Source organism: Macaca thibetana, chromosome 14 (genome assembly GCF_024542745.1).
Source record: "Macaca thibetana thibetana isolate TM-01 chromosome 14, ASM2454274v1, whole genome shotgun sequence".
In the NCBI taxonomy this organism is placed as follows: domain Eukaryota; kingdom Metazoa; phylum Chordata; class Mammalia; order Primates; family Cercopithecidae; genus Macaca; species Macaca thibetana.
In genome coordinates, this window is record NC_065591.1 from 65,051,899 (window position 1) to 65,079,869 (window position 27,971).

Here is a 27,971-nt window from a genome sequence, read left to right on the forward strand (position 1 = left end):
ATAAGGAGACAGCCGTTCAAGGTTACTGAAAGCGCAGGAGCCAAAAGAATTTCTTTGTTCCCCTACAACTTTCGGGCTATAAAAAGCAAACGCTCGCATTGTTCGGGGCCCTCTTGTATACTGTGTAAAGGAGGGACCAAGTTCGAACTTGTAGTAAAGATCCTTGCCGCTTGGCTTTGACTCTGGACTCTGGTGGTCTTCTTTGGGGAACAAACAGTCTGGGCATAACAACCTGATACTTTTCTTTTATGCAATGGTAACAAACTACATGACACGGACAATTTTTTGTTGTTATTGTTTTAAGGATACCTACACTGGGAGTGATGTTATGGACAAAGGCAGAATAGGAAGCTCTTTTCCTATTCTGCCTTTGTCCATAGGAATCCTCCACCTAAACAACTACTGAGCCAACAGAAACTATCTAAAGTAACTATTTTGGAATTCCGAAGTCTAATCAGAACACTTGCAGTATGCAGAGGGAGAGTTTAATGAAGAGGCTGATAAAATTTTCAGAGAATTTCAGCCTTTTGCCCAGGGGCTACCATCTTCCAAGTCCCTGGTGCAGATTGCTGGAGCTAGATGGGCAATAAGGACCTTGGCCTCCAAATATGGGGGTTATGCGTTCTGATTGTTAGTTTTGATCACTGAGAGGCCAGCACAGAGGCTGACAGCCATGGTTTCAACCTCTACTGGCCAAAGCAGATTCCAAGGCATTTACAAGAACAGATGAATGAATGAATAAACAAATATTGTACGATTCTACTTATATGAAATATCTAGAATAGGCAAATTCATAGAAACAGAAACAGCCAATTACAATGGCTCATTCCTGTAATCTTAACGACTTGGGAGGCTGAGGTGAAATGATTGCCCCAAGTCAGAAGTTTGAGACCAGCCCTGGTAATAAAGAGAGATCCCTTCTTAAAAAAAAAAAAAAAAAAAAAAAAAAAAAAAAACTTTTTTAAATTAGCCAGGCACAGTGATGTACACTTATAGTTCCAGTTACTTGGGAGGCTGAGACTGGAGGATCCCTTGAGCCAAGGGACTTCGAGGCTGTAGTGAGCTATGATTGCACCACTGCACTCCAACCTATGGGACAGAGTGAAACTCTATCTCGTTTTAAAAAAAGGAACAGAAAGAAATTTAGGGGTTACCAGGGGCTAGAGGGAGGGCAAAAGATGAGTAAAAGGAGAGTCACTGTTTAATGGTTACAGAATTTCTGCTAATGAAAAAGTTCTGGAAATGGTGGGGATATTTATACATTGTGAATGTACTTAATGACACTGAATTACACACTTAAAAATGGTTAAAACTGGCCAGGTGCAATGGCTCATGCCTGTAATCTCAGCACTTTGGGAGGCCGAAGTAAGAAGATCAACTTGAGCCCAAGAAATGGAGGCTGCAGTGAGCTATAATTGTGCTACTGTACTTCAGCCTGGGTGACAAAAAAAAAAAAGAAAGAAAATTTTAAAAAAGGCTAAAATGGTAAATTTTGTATTACATATATTTTAGCATAATAAACTTTTCATAAGTATACCCATATTTCACATAAGCTGGCTCTTATAAGCTATATGACCTTAAGAAAGTTACTTAACTTAGCTGAACCTGATTCCCCCATATGTAAAATAATAATAGCTCTCCCTTGAAGGATTATCACAAAAATTGGAGACAACATTTGTAAAGTGCCTGGCACTCCACTGACAGTAATTAATGGTAGTTATTATTATAATAACAGCAACAATAATATAATTTGTATAAACTAATACTGATAATTTAATTCAACATATATTTAATGAACTAACTGCCTACTCTGTTCTGGGCACAAGAAGTGCATAATTGCTGCCCTCAAGGAGCTCAAAGTCTAGAAAAACATACAAATAAACAACTTTTTGTAGAGAACAGGAAGCCAAGGAGAATTTAGGAGCAGAAAAACAGTAACCCAACAACAGCAATACTTCTTTGTTTGGGAGAAAAAGTTATTCTTCTTTACAGAGGTGGGAAATCATTTTGTAACCCAGGAAAGTAAATCAGTCACAAGCAAGGGGGTGTGGCTCAGTGGTAGAGTGGGTGCTTCGCATGTAAATCAGTCACAAGCAAACATGTAATGTGCATGATTCTCGCCCTGACAAGGTTTAATCCATCTGCTTTTAGCATCACACACAGTATATGAGACAGATACAAAATCACTGCTTATATGGACTGCAAAACCCAGAGAGGACTTGCCTGACACTTTGGTGGAGTGGAAAGAGCTTGGATTACTGAGTCTTTCCTCATCTGTAAAATAAATGTTCTAATATAAATTTCTTTCTTTTTTTTTTTTTTTTTTGAGATGGAATCTCGTTGCACTGTCGCCCAGGCTGGAGTTGCAACAGTGCGATCTCAGCTCACTGCATCCCCGCCTCCTGGATTCAAGTGATTCTCCTGCCTCAGCCTCCCGAGTAGCTAGGATTACAGGCGCTCGCCACCACGCCCAGCTAGTTTTTTGTATTTTTTTAATAGAGATGGGATTTCACTATGTTGGCCAGGCTGGTCTTGAACTCCGGACCTCATGATCCGCCCGCTTCGGCCTTCCAAAGTGATGGGATTCAGGCGTAAGCCACTGCACCCAGCCTCTAATAGAAATTTCTACCTCACAGTGCTGTTGTAAGGATTAAATGAGATCACAAATGGTAATTTTAAGTTGTAAAGTATTGTGCTTCTTATGTATTATTATATGGCGTTTTGTAAGCCTTTGTTCTCACATGCTTCAGAGAAAATTTATCATAGGAAAGTCAAACTTTGTTTTTGCTTTGTTTTGTTTTTAGAGATGGGGTCTTGCTCTGTCACCCAGGCTGGAGTGCAGTGGCATAATCATGGCTCACTGCAGCCTCGACCTCCTGGGCTCAAGCAACCCTCCCGCCTCAGCCTCCTGAGAAGCTGGGACAACAGGCATGTGCCACCAAGTCCAGCCAATTTTTAAATTTTTTTTGTAGAAATGAAGTCTTACCCATCCTGGCTAACACAGTGAAACCCTGTCTCTAGTGAAAATACAAAAAAAAAAAAAAAAATTAGCCCAGCGTGGTGGCATGTGCCTGTGGTCCCAGCTACTCGGGAGGCTGAGGCAGGAGAATGGCGTGAACTCGGGAGGCGGAGCTTGCAGTGAGCTGAGATCGCGCCACTGCACTCCCGCCCGGGTGACAGAGCGAGACTCTGCCTCAAAAAAAAAAAAAAAAAAAAGAAATGAGGTCTCACTATGTTGCACAGGCTGGTCACATTTTGTTTTCAAAAGTCCAATCTCCTGAGCAAAGCAACTGCCACTCAAAATGAGCTAGCCTAAGGCCGACTACATAGGTAATATAAGAGGTTTGAAGACAGCTCTTTCTTGCTAAATAGCTCAAAGGAATTGTCAAATTTCAACTATCATTGTTCTAAAAAAGAATAATTCCTATAAACCAAGTAGGCAATGAAAGAGGGTCTCTTGCTTTCTCTGAGGGTCTCTGCTGTCTCCATATGACTCAAAAAACAGAAAAGTCTCCCTGTTCCATCTAGTCCATCCAGAGGGGTTGACCAGTCACAACAGATAATCCAAATGTTTTTTTTTTTTTTTTTGAGATGGAGTCTCTGTCGCCCAGGCTGGAGTGCAGTGGCGCCACCTTGGCTCACTGCAAGCTCCGCCTCCCGGGTTCATGCCATTGTGCTGCCTCAGCCTCCCAAGTAGCTAGGACTACAGGCGCCCACCACCACGCCTGGCTAATTTTTGTATTGTTAGTAGAGACGGGTTTCACTGTGTTAGCCAAGATGGTCTCAATCTCCTGACCTCGTGATCCGCCTGCCTCGGACTCCCAAAGTGCTGGGATTACAGGCATGAGCCACTGCACCTGGCCTCCAGATGAATTTTTATTCACCTACAAAGCAGAAAAAATCTCTCCCATACTGGCTACCTGTCCCAGACTCTCCTTGCCATATCAGAGGACTACTCATTACCAAGGACAGGCAAATCACAGGAGTCTTTTTCTCAAACCCATCTCATACTTCTCTGCTGTGAACTCCTTCACTCATTAGAGTCTCATCTCCTTCCCTTTATTTCTTTCTTCTCCCCATTTTCTTCGTTCAAAATTTACTGAGAGTCAACTCTGAACCAGTCCCTGTGCTAGGTGCTAGGGATATAATGATCATGAATAATAAACAAAGGCTACTAATCCTTTTTTTTTTTTTTTGAGACAAAGTCTCACTCTGTCACCCAGGCTGGAGTTCAGTGGCACGACCCTGGCTCACTGCAACCTCTGCTTCCTGAGTTCAAGCGATTCTTCTGCCTCAGCCTCCTCAGTAGCTAGGACTACAGGAAGGTGCCACCATGCCTGGCTAATTTTTGTATTTTTAGTAGAGATGGGGTTTCACCATGTTGGCCGGGCTGACCTCAGGTCTCGAACTCCTGACCTCAGGTACCACCTCGGCTTTCCAAAGTGCTGGGATTACAGGTGCAAGCCACTGTGCCCAGCCCATCAAAGCACTTTTGAAGTAAGCAGACACTATTATCCCTGCTTTATAGAAGAAACTCAGAGAGGTGGGAAATGACCTAAGATAGTAGAGTTACCTTGTTTAAAGAAATCTAACTACGTGTCTTAGAAATTAAAAAGCAGCTACAAGGTGAGTAGAAAGAGAGCTAGATCGGCTGCCAGAGGTCTGGGTTCTACTTCCAGCTTTGACATCTATCTGTCCATCCATTTGTTGAAAAACTAGTCAATATTCACGGCACGCAGGGGCCTAGCTGGATATTAGAGATACAGGAGTAAATCAGATACTGAATTCATTGTCAATCTGTTTTTTTTAAGACAAGGTCTCCACTCTTGTCACCCAGGCTGGGGTGCAATGGTATAAGCATGGCTCACTGCAGCCTTGACTTCCTGGGCTCAAGTGACCCTCCCAACTCAGCCTCCTGAGTAGCTGGAACTACAGGCAGGTGCCACCACATGCAGCTAATTTTTACATTTTTTGTAGAGATGAGGTCTTGTCATGTTGCTCAGGCTGGTCTCAAACTCCTGGCCTCAGGAGATCCTCCTGCCTCACTTTAATCCTCTTAAAGTGCTGGGATTATAGGTATGAGCCACAGCCCACGGCCCACTGTGTATCTTCAGTGCTTTCCTTAGGCACTTATTAGATCTCAAGTTTCTCATCTAAGAATAGGGTTGGATTCGATAGTCTCTAATAATCTTATAATTCTAGATAAAAACATAATACCAGCCACCAGCTGGACTGAGAATATAGATAAATAGGATGAGCAGGAGATGGGCTGGAGATATCTGAATGGTAAGGTCATAAAAACTTTCTACTGCAAGCTAAGGAGTTTGGACTTTATCCAAAGGACAGTAAAGAGTCATTGAAGGGTTTTAAGCTGGAGTGATGTCAAATTTTCAAGAGAGAAAAATGATTATGGCTACATTATGTAAAGAATAGACTGGGGACAGGGGTATATGAAAGGAGTTAGGAAGTCCAGTTAAGAGGCAACTTAAATAATCCCAGAAAGAGTAATGATGGCCTGAATGATAACAGTGGAAGGATACGGAAGAAAAGTCTAATCTAAGAAAGGTAAAGGAGGTTTTTTAAAAATAAAAAGAACATTTCATATCCATTATGATAGCTATTATTTAAGGAGAGACAGAGACAAAAATAATCATTGGCAAAGCTGTGCAGAAACTGAAACTTTTATAAACCACAAGGGAGAATGTAAAATGGTGCAGCCACTAGGAAAACAGTATGGCAGTTCCTCAAAAAATTAAAAATAGAATTACTGTATGATCCAGCAATTCCACTTCTGGATACATACTCAAAAGAATTGAAAGGTCTTCAAGAGATATTTGTACCTCCATGTTCATAGCAGCATTATTTACAATACACCAAAGGCAGAAGCAACCCAAGTGTCCACATACCACCGCACACAGTATACACACACAATGGAATATTATCATTCAGCCTAAAAAGGAAGGAAATCCTGATACATGGATGAAACCTGAGGTCATTAGGCTGAGTGAAATAAGCCAGTCACACAAGAACAGATATTATATGATTTCAGTTATATGAGCATCTAGACTAGTCAAATTCATAAAGATAATAAGTGGGTTGGTGATTGCCAGGAGCTGGGGGGAGGTTGAAATGAAGAGTTATTGTTTAATGGGTATTGAGTGTCAGTTTTGCAAGACAAAAGGAGTTCTGTGAATCCACAGTGATGACAGTTGCAAAACAATATGAATGTACTTAATGCCACTAAATAGCACACATAAAAATGGTTAAGATGGCTGGGCACAGTGGCTCATGCCTGTAATCCCAGCACTTTGGGAGGACGAGACAGGTGGTTCACCTGAGGTCAGGAGTTCAAGACCAGCCTGGCCAACATGGTGAAACCCCATCTCTACTAAAAACACAAAAATTAGCCAGGCACAGTGGTGCGTGCTGGCTACCGAGGCAGGAGAATTACTTGAACCTGGGAGGCGGAGGTTGCAGTGAGCCGAGATTGCACCACTGCAATCTCTGGGCTGAGGAGAGGAGAGGAGAGGAGAGGAGAGGGAGAGGAGAGGAGAGGAGAGGAGAGGAGAGGTGAGGTGAGGAAAGCAAGAAAAGGTTAAAATGGAAAATTTAAAAAAAAAAATTTTCTTTATTTTTTGAGACACAGTCTCACTGTGTTGCCCAGGCTGGAGTGCGGTGGCACGATCTTGGCTCTCTGCAACCTCCACCTCCCAGGTTCCAGCGATTCTCATGCCTCAGCCTCCGGAGTAGCTGGGATTACAGGCATGCGCCACCAAGCCTGGTTATTTTTTGTATTTTTAGTAGAGACGGGGTTTCGCTCTGTTGGCCAGGCTAGTCTGGAACTCTTGGCCAAGTGATCCACCCATATCAGCCCCCAAAGTGCTGAGATTATAGGTGTGAGCCACCATGCCCAGCCAAGATAGTACATGCATTTTACTACAATCTTTTTTAAAAAGGCAGGACTTAATAACTGGCTTTAGAAGGCAAAAGAGGCAAGAGTATCAAGGATGATGTTTTCTGATTTTAGGAATAGGCAGATATTGGTATTAATCACAAATGATAAAAAATGGGTTACAGGGGAATGATAAGATAATGAGCCCAGTTTTAGATGTAATAAGTCTGAGCAAAACATGAGACATTCATGGAGGAGATTTTCAGAAGACAGCTGGATAAACTAGTCTGAAGTTCAGAAGAACGGTTTGCCACAGTGCTAGAGTTTATGAATCATCAGCCTATAGATAGCAGCTGAGGCTAAGGGAGAAACAGAGCCCTTGTGCAACATCAACTTTTAATGGGTGAGCAGGGGAAGAAAATTCTGAAAGGCGACGAATTCAAGAACAGCTGGAGAAGAAGAAAGGGAAAACAAACAAAAATAAACAAACAATTATGGTCAATGAAAATTATGGAGGCAATGAAAGCTTGCTTCAAGACAGAGGTCAGGTGTCAAATGATATAGAAGAGTCAAATTAGGATAAAGGCTAAAAAGGGTCCACTGGATTTAATCACAAGATTATATTCATGAGAACAGTTAATAAATCTCTTTAGATGCTCTTCTTCAACCATAGGTGAAAAAGTAATCAAGTAATCTTGGAGTTCTCTCCTGAGCAGAGGAGATCAGTTTGAACATCAAAGGGGGAGTTGCGAGAGCAGTTTCAGGAATTAGAATCCATTTTCCAGGCTCATCTGAGATCCTAATCACTGTACTGTCATAGCCATGTATGCTAGAGCAGTAAAAGCACTTACTTTGTAACTGGGGTTAGTTTGGGCTCTGCTATACAGTGTGACCTTAGAGAAGCTTAATTTCATCTGGAAAATAAAGACTATCTTCCAGAGTTGTTATAAAAAATATATATATACGAAGGGAAAACCCCCACAAAAGTTCTTTGCAAAGAACAAACAAAGTACGAATGTCAGTTAATCAAAACCTCCAACAGGTGATCCTTACAAAGTTTTAAGCAAAAGCAGCAATCTGGGGGGTGGGAGGCGGGGGGAACCACTGGTTTAAAAAGAAAAAAAAAAAAAAGATGGTAGTCTTTGAACAGATTAATTTCCTAGCCTTCTAACCTTGAGAGCTATATCTTTTGTTAGTGTATTTGTAGCATTTGGACTTGTGTTTTCTACTGGCTGAAACCAGGATATTCATTAAGGGTCAACACAGGAGGAGTCAGAAAGAACTCTTTAATTGGAGTGGGCTAGCAGAGGAATGTGAAGTGGCCACAACGAAATGAAGAGAAGGGAGGACACTTGTTATTCTGTGGTAGAGAGACAATGAATACACAGACCCAGATGGGGAGACACAGGTTCCAGACTCAACCCCAACACTTTCTTCAAAACACTTCTTATACTCCATCTTTTTATAAAATGATGGATTCATTTAGGGGCTTCATCTGTTCTCCCATTTTAGAATTATTTTCTAATTGTGTTTTTGGAAACTTCATCACAAGTCAGTGGCTAGCCCTGTTACATTTATTAGTCTCAGCTGTCTTGTGAGGAAGGCATTCCCAACCCTGTTTTATCTTTTTTTTTTTTTTTTTAAAGCAAATGATAGATTGAGGCCCAGAAAGTTTGAAAACTTATCTGATGTCACAGAGCTCTTAAGTGGCAGAATAAGGTCTGTAATCTAAGTCACTAACTCTATGACCCACGCTCTTTTCCCTGTAGGTGTATACTCATTGCTATGCATTACAACAACCATTAACTGAGTGTCCACTATGAGCCAGGCATGACACCAGAAGCTTTATAAACATTTTCACCGATTACAAACCAACCATCTGTATAGGTCATTATTCCATTTTACAGTCGAGAAAACTGAGATTCAGAAAGATCACTCAACCAAAGTTCCAAAGCTAATTAGTGAGAGAGACCAGATTTCAGCTGAGATCTGACACACTCCAGAACACATACGAGACCCCTGGGTGATGCTTGGACACTGACACCATCAGAACATTTCAGAAAACAAAAGACAAGAAGAAGATTGAGGTCTTGACTACACTCCAAAATTCTAGCAGAAAAACCCTTATGAAGCTTTTGGAAAAAGAAATGCCCTGGTCTATAAACAGCCCACTGTTATGGTGAATCTAGGTAAAGGGTATTCAAGTGTTCACTGTACTCATTATCTGTCCGAATCAGCTTGAGTTGTCATAACAAAATACCAGACTGGGTGGCTTAAGCAACAGACATTTATTTCTCATAGTTCTGGAGGGTGGAAGTCTAAGATTAGGGTGCCAGCATGGTCAGGTTCCAGTAATGACTCCCTTCCTGGCTTGCAGATGGTTACCTTCTTGCTGTGTTGTTACATAGCAGAAAGAGCTCTGGTGTCTCTTCTTCTAAGGGAACTAATCCCATCATGAAGGCTCAACCTCATGACCTCATCTAAACCTACAACGGTTCAATCTCCAATTACCATCCCACTAGGGATTAAGGGTTTCAACATACAGATTTTGGAGGGACACAAACATTCAGTTCATAATATATAGTCTATGCTTAGACATTTGAAAGTATATGGCATATTACGTTCTCTAAATTCACTCTGCCAAAATATATAAGGAGCTAGTTAAAACCATGTTATAGGATTGCTGCAAGTGTAAAAATAGGTATTTTTTGTAAAATACTGAGCTCAGGCCGGGCATGGTGGCTCATGCCTGTAATCCCAGCACTTTGGGAGGAAAAGGCAGGCAGATCATGAGGTCAGGAGATCGAGATCATCCTGGCAAACATGGTGAAACCCTGTCTCTACTAAAAATACAAAAAAATTAGCCGGGCGTGGTGGCGGGCACCTGTAGTCCCAGCTTCTCGGGAGGCTGAGGCAGGAGAATGGCGTGAACCCGGGAGGTGGCGGAGCTTGCAGTGAGCGGAAATCGCACCACTGCACTCCAGCCTAGGCAACAGAGCGAGACTCCATCTCAAAAAAAAAAAAAAAATACTGAGCTCAGGTTTTGGCACACAGTAAGAACTCAGTAAAGGGGCTTTCAAAGGGAGAGAGAGAGAGAGAGAAAGAACACTGTCAACTGGCTAGAAGACAGCTGCTTACTGGAATACATTGTACCACAAAGCTATATTTTATTTCCCATCTTCAGACTTCAAGATAATTTCAAACCAGGAGTGTTTCTGACTCCTCTGTTCCCTGCGGCCACCATCCCATTTCCTCGGAAGCAGATGACACTACAGTGGACTTGACCCCCTGTACTTTTGCCCTCCTGAGCCTACCCCAAACTGCTGGGCAGGAACAGGCTTCTAGCTCCTCAAAGGGAAGCTTTCCTAGTCCTAGAAACGAAAAAGACAATTCTCTTCTTTAATTTATCATGGGGAAGAGAGAAAGTAGCACATATTTTAAGACAGATTAGCTTACTGTAACAGAAAGCACATATACTTTGAAACCACAAAGAATTGAGTTCAAGTATTTTCTCATCCCTTAGAAGCTATATACATTAGTCAAGTCACATGACCTGAATTAAACTACCATAGTCTTTTATCTATAAAAGCTACAGCATTTATGATTAATAAGATTATAATATATAGTACCTAGTATGTTCTTACCAAATGATAAGACTTTTAACATAACCATATAAATGTTTACTCTAACGTACTATATTTGGCATTTGTTTATAAATTATCTTCACTTAGATCTTCCATTTCCAGTAACACAGAAGAAAAATAACCTGAAAATCTGCCTACTGCATAATACCTAGAAAAGCTGGATGAAGTTTAACAAACATCCTATGAGGCAGAGTTGAGATTTTAAGAAAGAAAAAGGAATCCCTACTACTCAAAAAATAAAGAGGAAACTAAAAATCAGGAAGTCTATGTAGTGAGCTGTTATCAGGCTGCTTTGGGGAGATTTTTTAGTCTAGGCACTCAAAGGGCTTGCTTTTTATAGCCACCAGGGGTAGGAGATAGGCTGTGGGCCCTGGAGCATCCAAGAGCTGCAACTCAAATTCCCCTGCACAAAGCTGGGACCTTGGAGGAGTCATACTGTCAGTTAAAAAAAGAAAAAAAAAACCCAAAAGTACAGAGATACAACAGTCAAGGTTGGGTTAAAAAATAAAAAGTCTCCCTACAAATTTGAAACCTTGGCCTGTATGAAGTCTGAATTTATACTACTTATGTGGAGTTTATACTATCTGTGTGGTCCTAGAATCTACAGCAGGGAATTAACTTAAAACAGTTCCAGGCTCATAATATTCCTTGGTGATTAGTAGAAACAAAAAAATATCCTCCTTCCCTCTACAGGAGTACAAATAACCTTGTTTGATTCTCACAACTGTCCTATGAAATGGATAATATTTTGTCCCATTCCCAGAATTATCTAGTATGAAATAGATAATATTATCCCAGTTTATCAAAGAAATTAAGTCTGGGGAGGTTAGGGCAAGTTGTCCAAAGTCACCCAGCTATTCTTCTGACAGAGGGGGGATTTGAACCTGGTTGTTGTCCAGTCAGTCAAAACACATTACAAAGTCCTACTATGTGCCAAGCAGAGATAAAGTCTGTTCCCTTTCCAATTTTGGAAATTTGGAAAATTTGACAAAATCAATTCCCCTTCCAGATTTGCATTGCTTAATCTTGATGTAAATCAATAGATAAATGCAACTGTTCTCTTCCTTCTCTAGTTTAGCAACTTAGTAAGAATGAAGGCAGCCAGGATCAGAGCAAATAGGAAACCAAAGCTCCACAGGGTTCCCCTGGGCTCTGTCTGCCAAAGCAGTTCAGTTCCCTCTGGCAAAGGAATTTAAGTTGCTGGAACACTCTGAACTGGAAAGTGGAAAAGCAACAAGCTCCATGAGCTAGTAGGGTGTAGAGTATTGCCCCATGAGTCCTGGTTACTGGAAATTAATTTTGTTAGAATAAATATACAAATAGAAATTCAAACAGAAAATATTTACTGTTAAGGTTAAGTAATAAGGACAATGAAACTATTGTGATAAACACAAACATGTGAAACAGAAACTTAGGGATAACAGTTACAGTTATATCAGGCTCAAACTCCAATATATTTCTGAATGTTAATTTGATTGCATAGCACTGAGAAAACCCTGATTTAAAAACATAAGCAGATGTAAATGGTAGCATTTAAAAAAAATTAACAGGCATTCTTAGAAGCTTAACACACTGATCATCTAACACATATTCATGTTTTATAAAAATAGTTCTCAATATTTTAAAATAATCAAATCAAATGTTTATGGACTCTCTAAAACACTCTCCTGGTATTTTTGTAGAACAAAGTTTGGAAACAACCACACAACAGGTTCTCTGAGATCTTTCTACTGGACCTCAGACATATCTTCTGCATGTTCCCAAACTTTACCAAGACTTTTGGAGGTGTATGTTAGGAGGATGAGCAAGTTATTTGGTAATATCCTTAACTACTATTTCTCCAAATGAGAGCCATTCTCACACTACTCACCCGTGTAGGCCATGTTCTTAGGGTTGCCATAAGGAGCCCCAGGCTGCACGGGGCTGTAAACAGGGTTCATTGTGGAAGACTGAGGATCCTACAGAGAAAACAAACAAAACAGCACTGGTTATTGATTGTTCATTCTTCCTGACATCAGCTTCTCCTCTATAATCTTCAGTTTTCCCTGAAAGGAAAGCATCAGGGTATAGTGGAAAGAAGACTAAACAAAAAAGCTAATTTGCTTGTGCTTGGCCCTATGCTAAATACTTTCCCCATTTTACAGATGAAAATAGTAAGGAGCAAGGAAGTAATATAACTTGCCTAATGTCAACCCAGGCATTTTGGCTCTCAGTTCAGTGTTAGTCCCACTATCCCACAGACAGCTCTGGCACTAGAGTACTATGTGGCACTGGCCATGTCACTTCCCCTGTCTGGACTTCAATGTCCTGATACAAAATGAATTAGTTTAAGATTTCTGAGGTCCTTTCTAATTCCAGTGTTGTTAGTTTAAGAGTTGGAAAAGGATATGCTTTCCATGGTTCACTAGTGGAGCCTGGTGCCTGATGATGAGCAAACAGACTGCTGGAAGGAAAAGCAGTGTCTCATCTGCCCCTTACACCTGCAGAGGACAAGATACCAGTTACCAGCAGCTTTAAAAACAAAAAAGGGAATTTGTTGCCACTGATAATTTTAATGCAGACAAGGAAATACAGCTAGGATTTCTCTCCAAATTTATTCAAGGGAAAGAAACAAACTTAGAAATTTGTGTGCAATAAGTATCACCTGCACAAGTGCTCTGTTAATTATCTTAATGAAGCACATTCTCCATTCTGATTAATGGAAAATCTGTCATTAAGCTCTATTAGCCAGCCAATTTGTCCCACCTTGTTTAGGGAGCCTTTCCTTACTATATAGCCTGACACATTTGTAAATGTGTCTCCAAATATATTATTTACTCATCATAAAAATCAAACAGTTCCTTCCTAACTAGGTTCACAAGATAGATGGGCAATTTTTTAGGTCATTAACTTCTCTTGTATCACTTCAAAATCGGAAACAAGTCAAACGTTGAAGGCAGGCAGTGAACAGCTGGTGTGATGACACTGCTCTGCGATTAGTCTGTCTAGGGTTCCAAAATGAGATGTGGAGAAAAGGGGGGCTAACAAGGAGAAGAAGCTGGGACCAACAGATAAGCAAAAGGGAAAATGCCACTGGCCAATTTCAGAGAACAGAATGTCCTAAAATGTACCTGATGTGTAGCCCTAGCAAACTACCCCAGGGCAACGAGCTAGATAAAATTACCATCAGCCAACAAACTGAAACTAGAACAACTTGAGGATGAAAGTTAAAGGAGTTATATACATTTCAGTTAAACTTAAAGGAAAAAAATATTCTCACAGCCAGAGTTATCTAAAAATATACCCAAGTAACATGCACTCTCTCTAAATAAAAGCACTCTCCTCACAGAATACTAAGACATTAAAAATGAAAAGAGATCATAGATGTTAAAATAAGTTGCAAACTGTCAAGTGACATGCAAATGTAAACAATGATGATGTGACAATGTTGCCCATGTGACAACAGCAACACAGAGACTACTTGTACTCTTTCGGCTTTGGGTCTCTCTTCTCCCCAACCAGTTCTTTGCCTGGTACATCAAGGTGAGGAAGACTGATAAAGTGCTGCAGTGGTGTGAATGTTTCCCCCCAGAAAGCACGTGCTGGAAGCTTAATAACCATTTTAACAGTAATTAAGAGGTGGGACTGTTAAAAGATGATTAGGCCATGAGGGATCTGCCCTGATGAATGGGTTAATGCCATTATTGCAGAAGTGGGTTTATCACGGTGGGCATGGGTTCCTTATAAAAGGATGCGTTTGGCCCCCTCTTGCTCTCTGTCACCCTCTTTTTGCCCTTCTTTCTTCTACCATGGGATAACACAGCAAGAAGGCCCTTGACAGATGCTTGTACCCTGGTATTGGACTTCCCAGCCTCCAAAACTATGAGCCAATACATTTCCATTCGTTATAAATTACCCAGTCTGTGGTATTCTGCTATAGCAGCACGAAAAGGACTAAGACAAGTGCTAAGCAGTACAACTTGCCTGTAAACATCTGAGCACTCTCCTACTGAGAAGAAACTCTGTGTTGCTGATTGGACAAAGTACAAAATTGCTTTTCATAATCAAAGAAACTCATCAGCTTTGAAACTGGTCTCCTGCTGCTCCAAAATGAGGGCCACTGCCACAGGAGGAGATCATGCCTGGGGTAGCACTCCATAACAGCATCAATTCCAGTCTCAACTAATGACTGACAGAAATGAGATCTGCCAGGGTTTCAAAATTTAGAATATGACAACCACTTCTAGGGAGCTGCTCAAGGGCAGACAGGATTCCTAGCTTCTAAAGGAAGGTTGGTCTTTTATAACAAAATCTGTACTGTTAATAGTTTCAGGGACAGGCTAAAAATGAGTAGGAAGATCATAAACTCTACAATCAGGCAGATTTAGGTTCAAATCCTGGAACTGCCACATACCACGATGCAATCACAGGGTAGTCCCTTAACTTCTGAGTCTCTGTTTCCTCTAACCACAAAATGGGGGAAAAAACGAAAAACATACTTTGTAAAAAAATTTTTTTAAATGATAGGGTTATTAAAGTATAATTTACGTATAGTAAAATTTTACCTCTTTTAGGTATATAGTTCTATTAGCCCCTGAAAAATGTATTCAGTTGTACAAACATCACCACAATCAAGATATAAATATTTTCATTACCCCAAAAAGTTATCTTATACATTTGTAGTTAATACCACCCCGCCTTCTTCAAAAGCCTTACGAATAAAATCCAAACTCTTTCACAGAGTATACAAGATCCTTTATGCTCTATCTGGGATGTTGCTCAGAAATCTGTGTATTTATGTTCCCAAGGAGATTCTGATGCCCAGTTTGAGGACCATGCCTTAGACTTTCTTTCCCAAATGCCACTTCTCTCATATAGGCTGTCTAGGGGAATTGAGATACAGCAGAGAACAAGAACAACAAAAATTTCTGCTTACATGCTAGTTGGGAGGAGGAAGAAAGAGAGATTTTTTTTCAAGTGAAAGATTTTTTTTCAGATGGCAATAAAAACTGTAAAGCAGGGGTTCCCAACCCTGGGGCCATGGACCAGCATCAGTCCATGGCCTGTTAGGAACCAGGCAGTACAGCAGGAGGTGAGCAGCAGGCAAGCAAGCATTACCACCTGAGCTCACCTCCTGTCGGATCGGCGGTGGCATTAAATTTTCATAGGAGCGTGAATCCTACTGTGAACTGCATATATGAGGGAATCTAGATTGTGTGCTCCTTGTGAAAATCTAACGCCCCCCCTCTCCGCCCCAACCCTACACATACCCCTGGTCCATGGAACAACTGTCCCGTGCCAAAAAGGTTGGGGACCGCTCCTGTAAAGAAATCCACTCAAGCTGTTTAGGGAGTGCTAAGGGCAGGCTGTTGCAATTTTAAATAAGATAATTAGAGAAAGTGTCATTGAGTGACATCTGAGCAAAGACCTGAATAAGTTGAAGGAGCAAGCCATGGAGATCTCTGGGAAGAAACTGTCTAAGTAGAGGAAACAGCAAATGCAAATGCCCCCAAAGTAGAAGCATTTTTGAGAAATAGCTTAGAGGCCAGTTCAACTGAAGTGGAGTAAATGAAGGGGAAGAATACGAAGTAAGATCAGATAGGTAATGAAGGCCAAATCATGCAGGGCCTTGTAGGCCACTATACAAACTTTGTTTTTTTCTAAATAAGATGGGAAGCCACAGGACTGTTTTACAAAGCAGAGTGAAATTATTCGTCTTCATTTTAAGAAGAGGTAGATTGTTGTACTGAGATCAGACAGCAGGAAAGCAAGAAGAGAAGCAGGGCAGTCAGGAGGTTTTAGAAACAGTTTAGATGAAAGATGATGGTGGCAGTAGCAGTGGTGGTGGTGGTAGAAACTAGTCGTGTTTTTTATATATTTTGAAGATCAAGATGATAGGAATTGCTAACGGATTTAATATAAGGTATGAGAGGAAGAAAGACATCAAGAATGATGCCAAGGCTTGAGAAACTGGAATAATAAAAATGCCATTTACTGGTGAGAACTATGAGAGGAGTAGGTTTTGGGTGAAGAACAGAAATCTGGATTTGGACTTAGATTGGAGATGCCTAAGAATTTTGCTTAGAACAATGTTTGATACACAATAAACACCCTATAGAAGGTTAACCATTAGCACTACCATAAACATTACCTCTTTGGGGGTTCTGTGGAGGTTAAAAAAAGGAAAAAAGAAAATAAATAAATACTACCCCTACTACCAGCAGCTACCATTTACTGAACACCTACCATGTGACAGGTACTGTGCTAAGGACTTATTAAGTCCCTATAAGTCTTATAATACTTGCAAAATAAGTGTTATTTTTATTATATTACAGATAAGTAAACTGAAGTAAAAAAAAAAAAAAAAATGAAATGACTAGCCCAAGATCTCATAACTAAGAAGTGAGGAAAAGCCCATTTCAAAGCCAAATCTGTTTGATTTCAATGTCCAAGCTACTTTCACTATACTAGATGAGGCTCCCAGGCTCTCCAGTCACCTACCCCAGTACTAGGTTCGCCTCTGGAACAGTAGGCCTCAAACCCTTGTTCAACTCAAGAGCCTAAGTGCTCTGCTTGGACCCTAACAGATCCCAACATGGAGGCAGTTCATATCTACCACAGTACCTGGCACCTGCTGGGTCACTGCTGGGCACCATGGGCAGTTATAACTGTATGATATGGCCTTATGTGATTACCTCTCTGGTTGCAACTTCTACTACTATCTTTTTGTTTTCTTCACTTCAATCACAATGACTTCCTTGTTGTTCCCTAAGACACCATGCATGCTTGTGCCTCTTGGTCTTTGCACTTGCTTTTTCCCCACACCTATGATGCCCTTTTCCCCAGGTACCCAAATGGCACAGTTCCTTACTTCATTCAGGTCTCTGCTCCAATGTCACCTTATCAGAAATGCCTTTTTTAACCAACTTATCTCAAATAGGTCCTCCACGTGCTGTTATTCTCTGTTCTCTCATACTTTCTAACCTCCCCCCCTTTTTGGGGGCGGGGGGGAACAGAGTCTTTCTCTGTTGCCCAGGCTGGAGTACAGTGACGCAATCTCGGCTCACTGCAACCTCTGCCTCCCAGGTTCAAGCAATTCTCCTGTGTCAGTCTCCCAAGTAGCTGGGATTACTGGTACCTGCCACCAAGCCCAACTAATTTTTGTATTTTTAGTAGAGACGGGGTTTCACCATGTTGGCCAGGCTGGTCTCAAACTCCTGACCTCAAGTGATCCACTCACCTCGGCCTCCCAAAGTGCTGGGATTACAAACATGGGCCACTGCGCCTGGCTTACTTTTCTCATTTATACCTATTTTCGTCTGTTTTGTGCTGCTATAACAGAATACCTGAGACTAGGTAATTAACAATGAACAGAAATTTATTTCTCACAGTTCTGGAGCATGGGAAGTCCAAGATCAAGGGGGACAGCATCTGGCAAGGGACTTCTTGCTACATCATCCCATGGCAGAAAATGGAAGGGCAAGAGAGAGAATCTATTCCTGAAAGTTTTTTTAAAAAATGATTTTTTAAAAAAGAGATGGGGGTCTTACTATGTTGTTCAGGCTGGACTGCAATGTCTATTCACAGGCACAGTTATGGCACACTACAGCTTCAAACTGCTGGGCTCAAGTGATCCTCCTGCCCTAGTCTCCCAAGTAGCTCCCTGAAAGCTGGCTCCTCAAAAGCCTGTTTAAAAAGACATTAAGCCCACCTCTGAGGACGGGGCCCCCAGAACCAAAGTACCTCTTAAAGGCCCCACCTCCCAATACTGTTACATGGGCAATTAAATTTCAGCGTAAGTTTTAGACAATCAAACCACTACAATACCTATTACTGTCTGACCTATTTTCTTGTTTATTCTTTCCCCCATTAGAGTAAGATACATGAGAATGAGATTCGGTTTATCTTGTATCCCCAGTGCACAGAATATTACTGGCACAAAACAGGCACTAAATGCATACTAGTTGAATGAACAATGCGCTTTCATGCTTCTCCAAAATAAAACTGTGAAAAAAACTTCAAGATGTTTGGCATTTCTTGGCATATCCCAGTCAACTTCTTGGCTCCCTATCTCTCCAGCAGCTGCTTCCAATGCCCAGAGAAGCCTCTACTAGGAGCTCATCTTGGGCAAAAAAAGCAATGGTAAGGCCCAGTAGTTGCATGGTATGTGAGAGAGAAAAGAGAGGTGCTAAAGATTCCTCCTGGTGAAGCTGATTTTTCACTTCTAGACTCCTACCCACTGTTCTGCAAATGGCTTCCTGCTACCCTCAAAAACATCTGAACTATTTCTTTCAAAATAACAAACTCTATGACCATTAAACGACAAGCAAAAAAGTCCAGAGATTAAAGTAATATTTGCACAACATGTTGCAGTGTTTAAAATTAGTGTTTTAGTTTGCAAACTACTACTACATTTTGCAAACTAAAATGATAAAATTCTTTGAAATTCTACCATTTGAAAAATGGTAAAATGGTAAATTTTTCAAGTAATTTTACCACTTACGCAGTGCTTTAGAGTTTACAATGAGATTTTAATCATTATCTCACTTGGTCCCTTGAAGTAAGCAATGCAAAGATTATTAATTTCATTTGAGAGACCAAGAAACTAAAGCTTAAAGGTTTAATGCATTCTGGGATAGATACTGTTGGGAAAGGAAAAAGATTGTGTTTGCCTAAAAGAGGCTATGGTCTAGCTAGGAAAGTTTAAAAGTTAAATAAAAATTAAAATGCCAAAAGTAATAGAAGGAGGTGGAACTTCTGGAACAAAGTGCTTAGCAAACCCTTTCCCCCAAAAGCAAAAATAAAATGAGACGAAATGGTAAAAAACAACCATTTTGGGCCAAAGTATGAAACGTCTATTCAAGAAAAACTTCTGAACCACATTAAGAACAGTGAAAGTCTGTGGCATTTTACCCTGGGGCTGCCCCTATCCCAATCCCCAGCTCCACAGGGGGCCTGCTACTAAGGCAGGCTAGACCAGGCTACAAGGACTACTGCTACCAGAGTGGGCTGATTTAATTTGAAACTGAGCACAGAAAATCCTATGCCCAGAGTCATTGTCAAAAACAATAGTGAGGCAATTTGGGGAACAACAGCAAGTAATCCAGGAAGGCCACTACTGCAGCTACTCTGAGGTCATAATACTAATTGGTGCAGGCAACAGACCTGCAGATAAGCCAGAATTTTTAAAGGGAGTTCTGGGGAACACAACAACCATAGTGGGTCTTGATAAACTTTCACAGGATCCCTAGCGGTCTGTAGAGGGCCTTCTCTATCTACTGATTCTTGGTGAATTTAAGGCCTTGAACATAAAACTAAAAGTTAGAGCATAATTGTAAATAGCCTGAATTTTAAATGCATTCCCTAAACCACATACAGATCCACTGGTAAAGGGTGGAAACCTTCCTGTCCTACGTTTAAGCAGAACTCCTGATCAAACATTGGATGGCCACTAATCTGTGCCAACCCAGGGGTGACCTTTAGGAAGCCAAGTTTAAAAATTAAAACAGTAATTAAAAAAATATGGCCAGAGACATCAGAAATCACACTGCAAAGGAGACAGACTCTACAGAAGAGTCTGAGCAAGTCACTAAACAAAAAATCCCAGCAACAACCTCCTGGTGGTGAGGCAGGCATGGGGCGGGCGGGGCGGGCGTGGGGCGGGCGTGGGGTGGGTGGGTGGGTGGAATCTGAATCAAGAGTTGCTACAATGTATTATCTAAAATATGTAGTTTTCAACAATATGGACAAAATCATGAAACATGCAAAGAAACAATAAAGTATGCCCCATCTGTGGGGGAAAAAAATAGGTAACAATAAATTTTGTTCTTGCAGGGGTCTAGATATTGGAATCAGCAGATAAATATTTCAAAGCAGCTATTAAAAATGTTAAAAAAAATAAAGAAAACCACACTTAAAGAATTAAAAGAAAGTATAACTTATCAAATAGAGAATATCAAAAAAAATATATAAAAATAGAAAGAGCCAAATGGAAATTGTATTCTGAAATGAATCATTCAAGAGAGGCTCAGAAGCAAACATGAGCTGGCAGAAGAATCATTGAACTTGAAGACATAGCAATAGAAATTATACAATCTGAAAAACAAAAAGAAAACAATGAAGAAAAATAAACTGTGAGAAACTAGCAAGCAAAACAAAATAGAAAGCAAAACAAAACAGAAAGAGGAGAGAAAGAAAATTAGGTGGCAAAAATGGGAACACTATGCCATTAAAAAAATAAAACAAAAAACAAAATCATGTTCTCTGCAGTAACATGGATGCAGCTGGAGGTCATTATCCTAAGCAAATTAACCCAGGAACACAAAACCAAATACCACATATTCTCACTTATAAGTGGGAGCTAAACATTTGAGTACACATAGACGTGATGATGAGAACAATAGACATTAGGACTTACTTGAGCAGGGAAGGTTGAAGGAGGGTGAAAGTCAAAAAAAAAAAACTGTCAGGTACTATGCTCGCTACCTGGGTGATGAAATCATTTGTACACCAAATCCCAGTGACACACAATTTATCCACGTAACAAATCTGCACGTTACCCCTGAACCTAAAATAAAAGTCAAGGGGGAAGAAAAAGAAATTACACAGCAAATTGAAAAAAAAAAAAAGAAGACATAATGTCCAAAAACTTCCCAAATCTGATTAAGACAACAACAACAACACATATTAAACTACACATCCAAGAAATATCATCAACTTCAAGTTGGATAAACACAAAAAGATCCATAACCGGACACGATATGGTAAAACTCCTAGAAGTCAAAGAGAAAATTTCAAAAGTGGCAAGAGAAAACAACTCATAAGATAAAAGGGAATAACAATAAGATTAACAGCTGACTGGAGGCCAGAAGACAGGAGGTTGGTATATTCAATGTGCTGAAAAAATAAACAAAAAAACCTGTCAACCAAGAATCCGAAATCCAGCAAAACTATCCTTTGAAACTGAAGTCAAAATAAACACATTCCCAGATAAATAATTGAGACAATTCATTGCCAGCAACCTGCCTTTCAAAAAATACTAAAGAAATACTAAGTATTTATGACTGAAAGGAGTGATACTAGACAGTAATTCAAGTCCACACACAAAAATAAAGAGTACCAGGAAAGCTGATATGTAGAGAGAGAGATATATATATTTTAAAAAGTATAAATATTTTTCGTGTTAACTGGCTTAAAAGACAATTGCATAAAACAATTAACTATAAAACTGAATTGCTGGCCTTATGATATATAAAGATAACATTTACAAAAAAACAAAGAGTCCAAAGCAAGGAAGTATGGGAATGCTGCTATACTGGAGCAACATTTCTACATTTTACTGAATTACATTAATTTGCATCTGACTAGACTGTAACAAATGCAATAAGTTATAATAAATTAAGATGCATATTTAATCCCCAATCAGTGAGAAAATAAATTAAAAATTTTTAAATATCAACAATATCAATAAAAAGGAACAAACTACTGATACATGTCACAACATGGATTAACCTTGAAAATATTATGCTAAGTGGAAGAAGTCAGGGCAAAAGAACACATATTGCATGATTCCATTTGTATGAAATGTTCAGAAAAGACAAATCTGTACAGGCAAACAGTAGATTTTTGATCATCTGGGACTCAGAGTAGGAATGGCGATTGACTGCAGATAGAAGAAAGATATTTCTTTGGTGTGAAAAAAAGGTCTAAAATGATTTTTGGTAGTTATAAAATTCTGTAAATTTACTAAAAAGCACTGTACACTTAAAAAAACACTGTACACTTAAAATGAGTACATTTATCATATATAAATTATAACCTCAATAAAGCTACTAAAAATACAAGTTGGTGATTCAATAAATAGTTACAAATTTTTAATAAGCTAAAAGAGATTAAGTCATTTACTTCAGCACCCTCACTTTATATAAACTGATAACTTGCTGTGCCAGGCCATGCATAAAGTATTACAGATTCAGGGGTAAGAAGGCACAATTTCTGTCCCTGGGGTATTTATATGGGGGAAACAGCCTGGAATTAATAGCAATATAGTACTGTTGTTATACTGAAAGCTAGAATTTAAAGAAAAAAACTGTAGTGGGGTGATAGGGGAGCAGGTGGGCAGTGCTGTGACTGCCACTAGATGGCAACATGCTCAGTTAAAGGATTCTATTTCCCAGCTTCCCCAGGAATAGTTAGGTGTGGCTGATTAGTCTTGCTCATGATACTCTGTAGAACTTCTGAGAGGGCTGCTTAAAGGGAACTGTGTTACCTGGGGAAGGTGTCTTTCCTCTCCCCTTACTGTTTCCTGCTATCTAGAATTAGGACATGATGATTATAGCTCAGCAGCCTTCTTTTCCATGAAGTGACCTTGAGAATGGAGGTCTTAAACTGAGAAAGTTAGAAACAACCTCGATTTCATGGAACAATCATTTCAGCTCTGCTATATATATCTCTGTTCTTCTTTTACATGAGAAAATAAAACTATATTTTAAAACCACTATTATTTTTTATTACTGTTATATGTAGCTGAACTTAATCCTATTTAATTGGGAGGATAATACAGGTTTCCAAAAAATGTGTCATTTGATCTGTGTTTTAAAGGATGACAGGAATTCTAGAGAGAGAGGAGGAAAGGCCACTTGTGAAATTACACCGTGAGAGGGCAAGAAAACATTCAGAAAATATCAAGTAATTTTGGAAGGTTGGAGCATACAATCTGCGGGAAAACACAGCAGGGATTTTATTCCTGTCCCCATTTCTCAACTGAGTCCACTTAGCTCTTAGAAAAGATCTCAGAAAGGCAGACTGTGCATGGCTACAGGTAATTTTATGATCCCAGAGCTCTCTAGAAGTCTGTGTTATAAATACTACTTGCAACTGTAATTTGCTTGCCCAATTCTTTTCTTCTTGCTACATTTTAAGCACCCTGAGATCAACAAACTATCTCTTTTATTTACTACTGAATTCCTGGAAAAGGGCCTGATATTAAAACAAGGTGCTCAATAAACATTTGTTGACTAGATGAATGAATGAATGAATGGATGAATAAAAAGAAACAGTTGACTGGAATTCGACAGCTTAATTTTACTTTAGAAATAATTTCTTCTTACCAAACAACTTTAAGAAAACTCCATTTCAGTGTTTTTTTTTTCTTAATTCTATCAGTATGATACATAAGAAAGCCATTTTTATAGTAGCTGTCTGAGTCTTTATATTGCCTGCCAAATATAATCAGACAACATATTAGATTTCTACATTTTATAATACTGTATATAATATTTCATCTCAGAAAATGTTTCAATTTAAAAATGAAATGGAGGAGAACCCTGATTTCTAGGAATCTGCCACAGAATCTCAATATCTGAAAGGCTTCCACAGTTACCAGAAAGATCTTTCATGCAAAAGCTCAACACCCAGCTTTGTGCATGCCTGTAAATGAGATGCTTGTCTGCAAAATGTCACATTTCAACCACCAGAGCATTCAGCCCATTAAAATAGCTTTAAGAAAATGGCTTTTCAGCTAATCAAAACCACAACAAAATTACCTCTAAAGCAAATGCTTACAAATAATAGAAAATTTCTCTCTCTCTCTCTTTTTTTTTTTTTAAGAACAAACAAATTTCAGAGAACACCTCCCTAAATAAAGAACCTAACTAATTCACTACACCACACAAGTACTCGGACCTTACTACATGCCAATTCTCTGACCTTAAAAGAACTCATCTTTTAGTGGGGAAATAGTTGTATTTAAGATTGACTGTAATACAAGGTGCTGCATTAGAACAAAGTGCTGGAAACAGAAAGAGGATGTCATTTTTCTTGGTATAAGGGTTGAGAAAAGCTTTCACAGTATAGCACTTTTATAGCTTATAAAGAGGCTGCAAGAGTTAACAATGCCCATGACCATTTTACAAAAAAACAAACAAACAAACAAACAAAAACAAACAGAAGTTAAGTGATTTGTTCAAGGTCCCACAGACAGTGGGATGCCAGAAACTCAAACCTAGCCACAGTTAACAGCTGTGAGGCCTCAGATAACTTAATCTCAGTTTCCTCTTCTGTGTAGTGGGAAATACTAGTGGTATCAATATTCCAAGATTGCTGGAAAAATTAAATGAAATAATATATGTTCTTCCTGAGCACATGCAAACACAATAAATTGTAGTTTTTATCATTATTTTGCCTAGAGAAACATCCTCATCACATGCAACTGTCAACAACCAAGACCTACAGTGTCCATAGGGACCCAAGACACTGGACTGTCCCTTTCCCAGGTCTAGGACTTTAGAAGGGTAATTACAGAGCCTCAAACGAGTAAGGACAGTGTTCATTTCACCTTGAGGCTATCTGCTACAGGAAGACAATTACCTCCCTTTCTATAAAACTGAAATACTGGCTGGGCGCAGTGGCTCACGCCTGTAATCCCAGCACTTTGGGAGGCCGACGCAGGCGGATCACGAGGTCAGGAGATTGAGACCATCCTGGCTAACACGGTGAAACTCCGTCTCTACTAAAAACTTCAAAAAAAAAAAAAAAAAATTAGCTGGGCACGGTGTGGGGGGCCTGTAGTCCCAGCTACTCGGGAGGCTGAGGCAGGCGAATGGCGTGAACCCGGGCGGCGGAGCTTGCAGTGAGCTGAGATCGCGCCCCTGCACTCCAGCCTGGGCGACAGAGCGAGACTCCGTCTCAAAAGAAAAAAAAAAACAGAAATACTACCACTTAATATAAAGAATTGCTATGAAGATGCTATGGAGGATAAAAGTAATGCTATGGAGAATAACAAAGTAACATAATCATATCTGTGTTCTAGAATAATATTTCATGGGAAGATGAAGGATGGGTTAGCAAAGGAGAAACAGAAAGTCTTAAAGCAGCTACCCAGGTTAAGGAAATTAAGGTCTGAACTAGAAAGGAGAGCTAAAACGGAAAAGAAGGAAAGAACATAGGAAAATATTTTCCAGTCAGAACCGACAGAATTTGAAAATTCTCTGTACACAGGGCTTGATGAGAGGAAAGTCAGAGGTTTCTGAGGTAAGCATTCAAGGATGGTGTTCATTTTGAAGAAGTAGAGACAAAGATGTCCAACAGACAACTGGGAATTTGGAAATACTGATTTGGGAGATGATGGCTGCTGTGAACTAATTACCCACCAACCATTATTTTTATTAGCTTAGAGGTTAGCAGAAGAGTCCAGCAAGAGTATAAAGGTAGTAAGGAATGAACATTGTATGGAAGAAGTATAATAGCACAAGAGAATATTCTGTCAGATGTAATAATTCAGAGCCAAACAGGGCTCTCAGAAAGAATGTCTTTTGAACCTTCTCAGTCATTAAAGAAGCAAGCCTGCTTGGTTCCCAATGTGCTTTCTTGCTGCTTCCTTCCTCCCTCCTTATCTTCAGTCAATAAACCTTTACTGGGTCTTTATCTTATGCCAGGACCAGCATCAGCACTGAGGATACAGAGTAAGTTATATACCATAACTGTTATGGTATATGCCCTTAAGGACCTTGGTGCTACCAGAAAAGAAAAACATGTAAAGAGTCAAATAAAAACACCAACATGCTACAGTAGAAATGAGTAGAGTGGTCTAAAGAACCTAACTCCAAGCATCCCTTCTCCATGATGTCTTCCTTGAATAAGATTATCAGCTAACAGAGCTTTAAAGATGTTAACATCTTTTAATTTTCACAGCAACTTTATGTATGATCCCCATTTTACGGATGTATAAGCTGAATAACCCAGCCTATGATGAACACTCTCCTCTGAGCTTTCACAGTCCTTACAAATTTTATATCACATAGTACTCTGTATCATCAGGTTTTCTTAAATAACCATAATTTATTCATATCCTTTTCTTCCCCAGGGTACAGCACAGGACCAACTACACACTACAGGTATTCAGTATTTGATGATTGTATTAGTCAGGGTTCTCTAGAGGGGCAGAACTTATAGGATAGATAAATATATAAAGGGGAATTTATTAAGTAGTATTAACCCACAGGATCCTAAGATTCCACAAGAGGCTGTCTGCAAGCTGGGAAACAAGGAAGCCAGTCCAAGGAGTCCGATGTTCAAGGACAGGAAGCATCCACCACAGGAAAAAGATGTAGGCTGGGATAAGTCAGTCTGGCCTTTTCACATTTTTCTGCCTGCTTTATATTCGCTGGTAGCTGATTAGATGGTGCCCACCCAGATCATGGGTGGGTCTGCCTTCCCCAGCCCACTGACTAAAATGTTAATCTCCTTTGGCAACATCCTCACAGACACACCCAAGATCAATACTTTGCATCCTTCAATCCAATCAAGTTGACAATATTAACCACCACTTTTATTTTAACAACCATCATGTTGTTAAATATACATAACACATCTAAAGGACTGTTTTAAAGTCATTCCATTGACCAAGTTTTTACATGAGATCCCAAAAAGTAGTAATTTCTTACTAATTCATTCGGCAAATCCTTAAGTACTAGATCTGAGCTAATCACTGGTACTATATCTAGGAGAAACAAATAAATCACACACAGACCCTGCCATCAGGTTTACTATGGCACCCACTAACGTCATCTGTTGTTTAAAATGAGTTCTACTTCCTTCAGACATTAGAACCAGAGATACACATGTGTCTTTTGAATATTCAAACACTTACTAGGAATAAATTATCAGCTGAAAGAATAAATGAACGAATCATAGACAATCTGAACCTTGGACCAGGCCTTGCTTGGTCTGGTCACTGGAAAGCTGAGCATTCTTAGCAATGAGCAAAAACTTCTAGTACTAAATTTACCCTGGCTTCATTTACTATATTATCCTATTTCCCCTTCACTGTTAATCTGTTTGTTTTTCATCCTATTTTATTACGTGCATTTTAAAATTCATTCCCTTTAGGAAAAAACCATAGGTGTACAGAATGTAATCAATCAACCTGAAGATGGTATAATAAGTCTCCTACTTTGTCCAGATGCCCTGCTGAAGGTTTGGAGTCAAATCAGGCCCAATGTGCAAGCCAGCAGCAAAGTCAGTAGCTACTACTACCTAAGTTTAATAAAAAGGGTCTCTGCTGGAGGAACTGTGTTGCTTCAGAGCAGCCAGGGAATTCTATTCTTCAAAGCCCACCCTCTTCAAGTTTTCAGCCCCCACATTTATAAATAGGGAAGTTTTGGAATTAGACCATGGAGGACTACGTGTGTATCTCTATCCCTGACCTACCAATACCTTAGAATCAGCTTCTTATTTATTCTTATCTACCTACTACACAAATGTAAAGTTTGGGGGAAAAGGGCTCATCACTGGTAATGCAATATGGGTATGGTTGACTCAGTTTAGACAAGTAGTCCTGTAAGCACTGAATACTGAAAACACTGGGGTTTTTTGCTTGTTTTGTTGTTAACATATACATAACACAAAATTGACTACTTTAATCATTTTAAAGTGTACAGTTTTGAGGCATTAAACAC

General features: G+C 39.7%; 3 protein-coding genes across 6 annotated transcripts in view; 2 read left to right on the plus strand and 1 right to left on the minus strand.

Moving 5' to 3' along the window:
- Positions 1-27,971, plus strand: part of PLEKHB1 (pleckstrin homology domain containing B1) — a 367,567-nt gene that overhangs the window by 157,248 nt on the left and 182,348 nt on the right. The window lies entirely within an intron of this gene.
- Positions 1-27,971, plus strand: part of MRPL48 (mitochondrial ribosomal protein L48) — a 525,613-nt gene that overhangs the window by 89,774 nt on the left and 407,868 nt on the right. The window lies entirely within an intron of this gene.
- Positions 1-27,971, minus strand: part of FAM168A (family with sequence similarity 168 member A) — a 206,280-nt gene that overhangs the window by 62,638 nt on the left and 115,671 nt on the right. For all 4 annotated transcript variants that reach the window (XM_050756425.1, XM_050756424.1, XM_050756427.1 and 1 more), the window contains one exon: positions 12,407-12,494. In XM_050756425.1, the coding sequence (XP_050612382.1) occupies positions 12,407-12,476 (70 nt within the window). In that variant the 5' untranslated portion in view covers positions 12,477-12,494. The remainder of the gene's footprint in view (positions 1-12,406; positions 12,495-27,971) is intronic.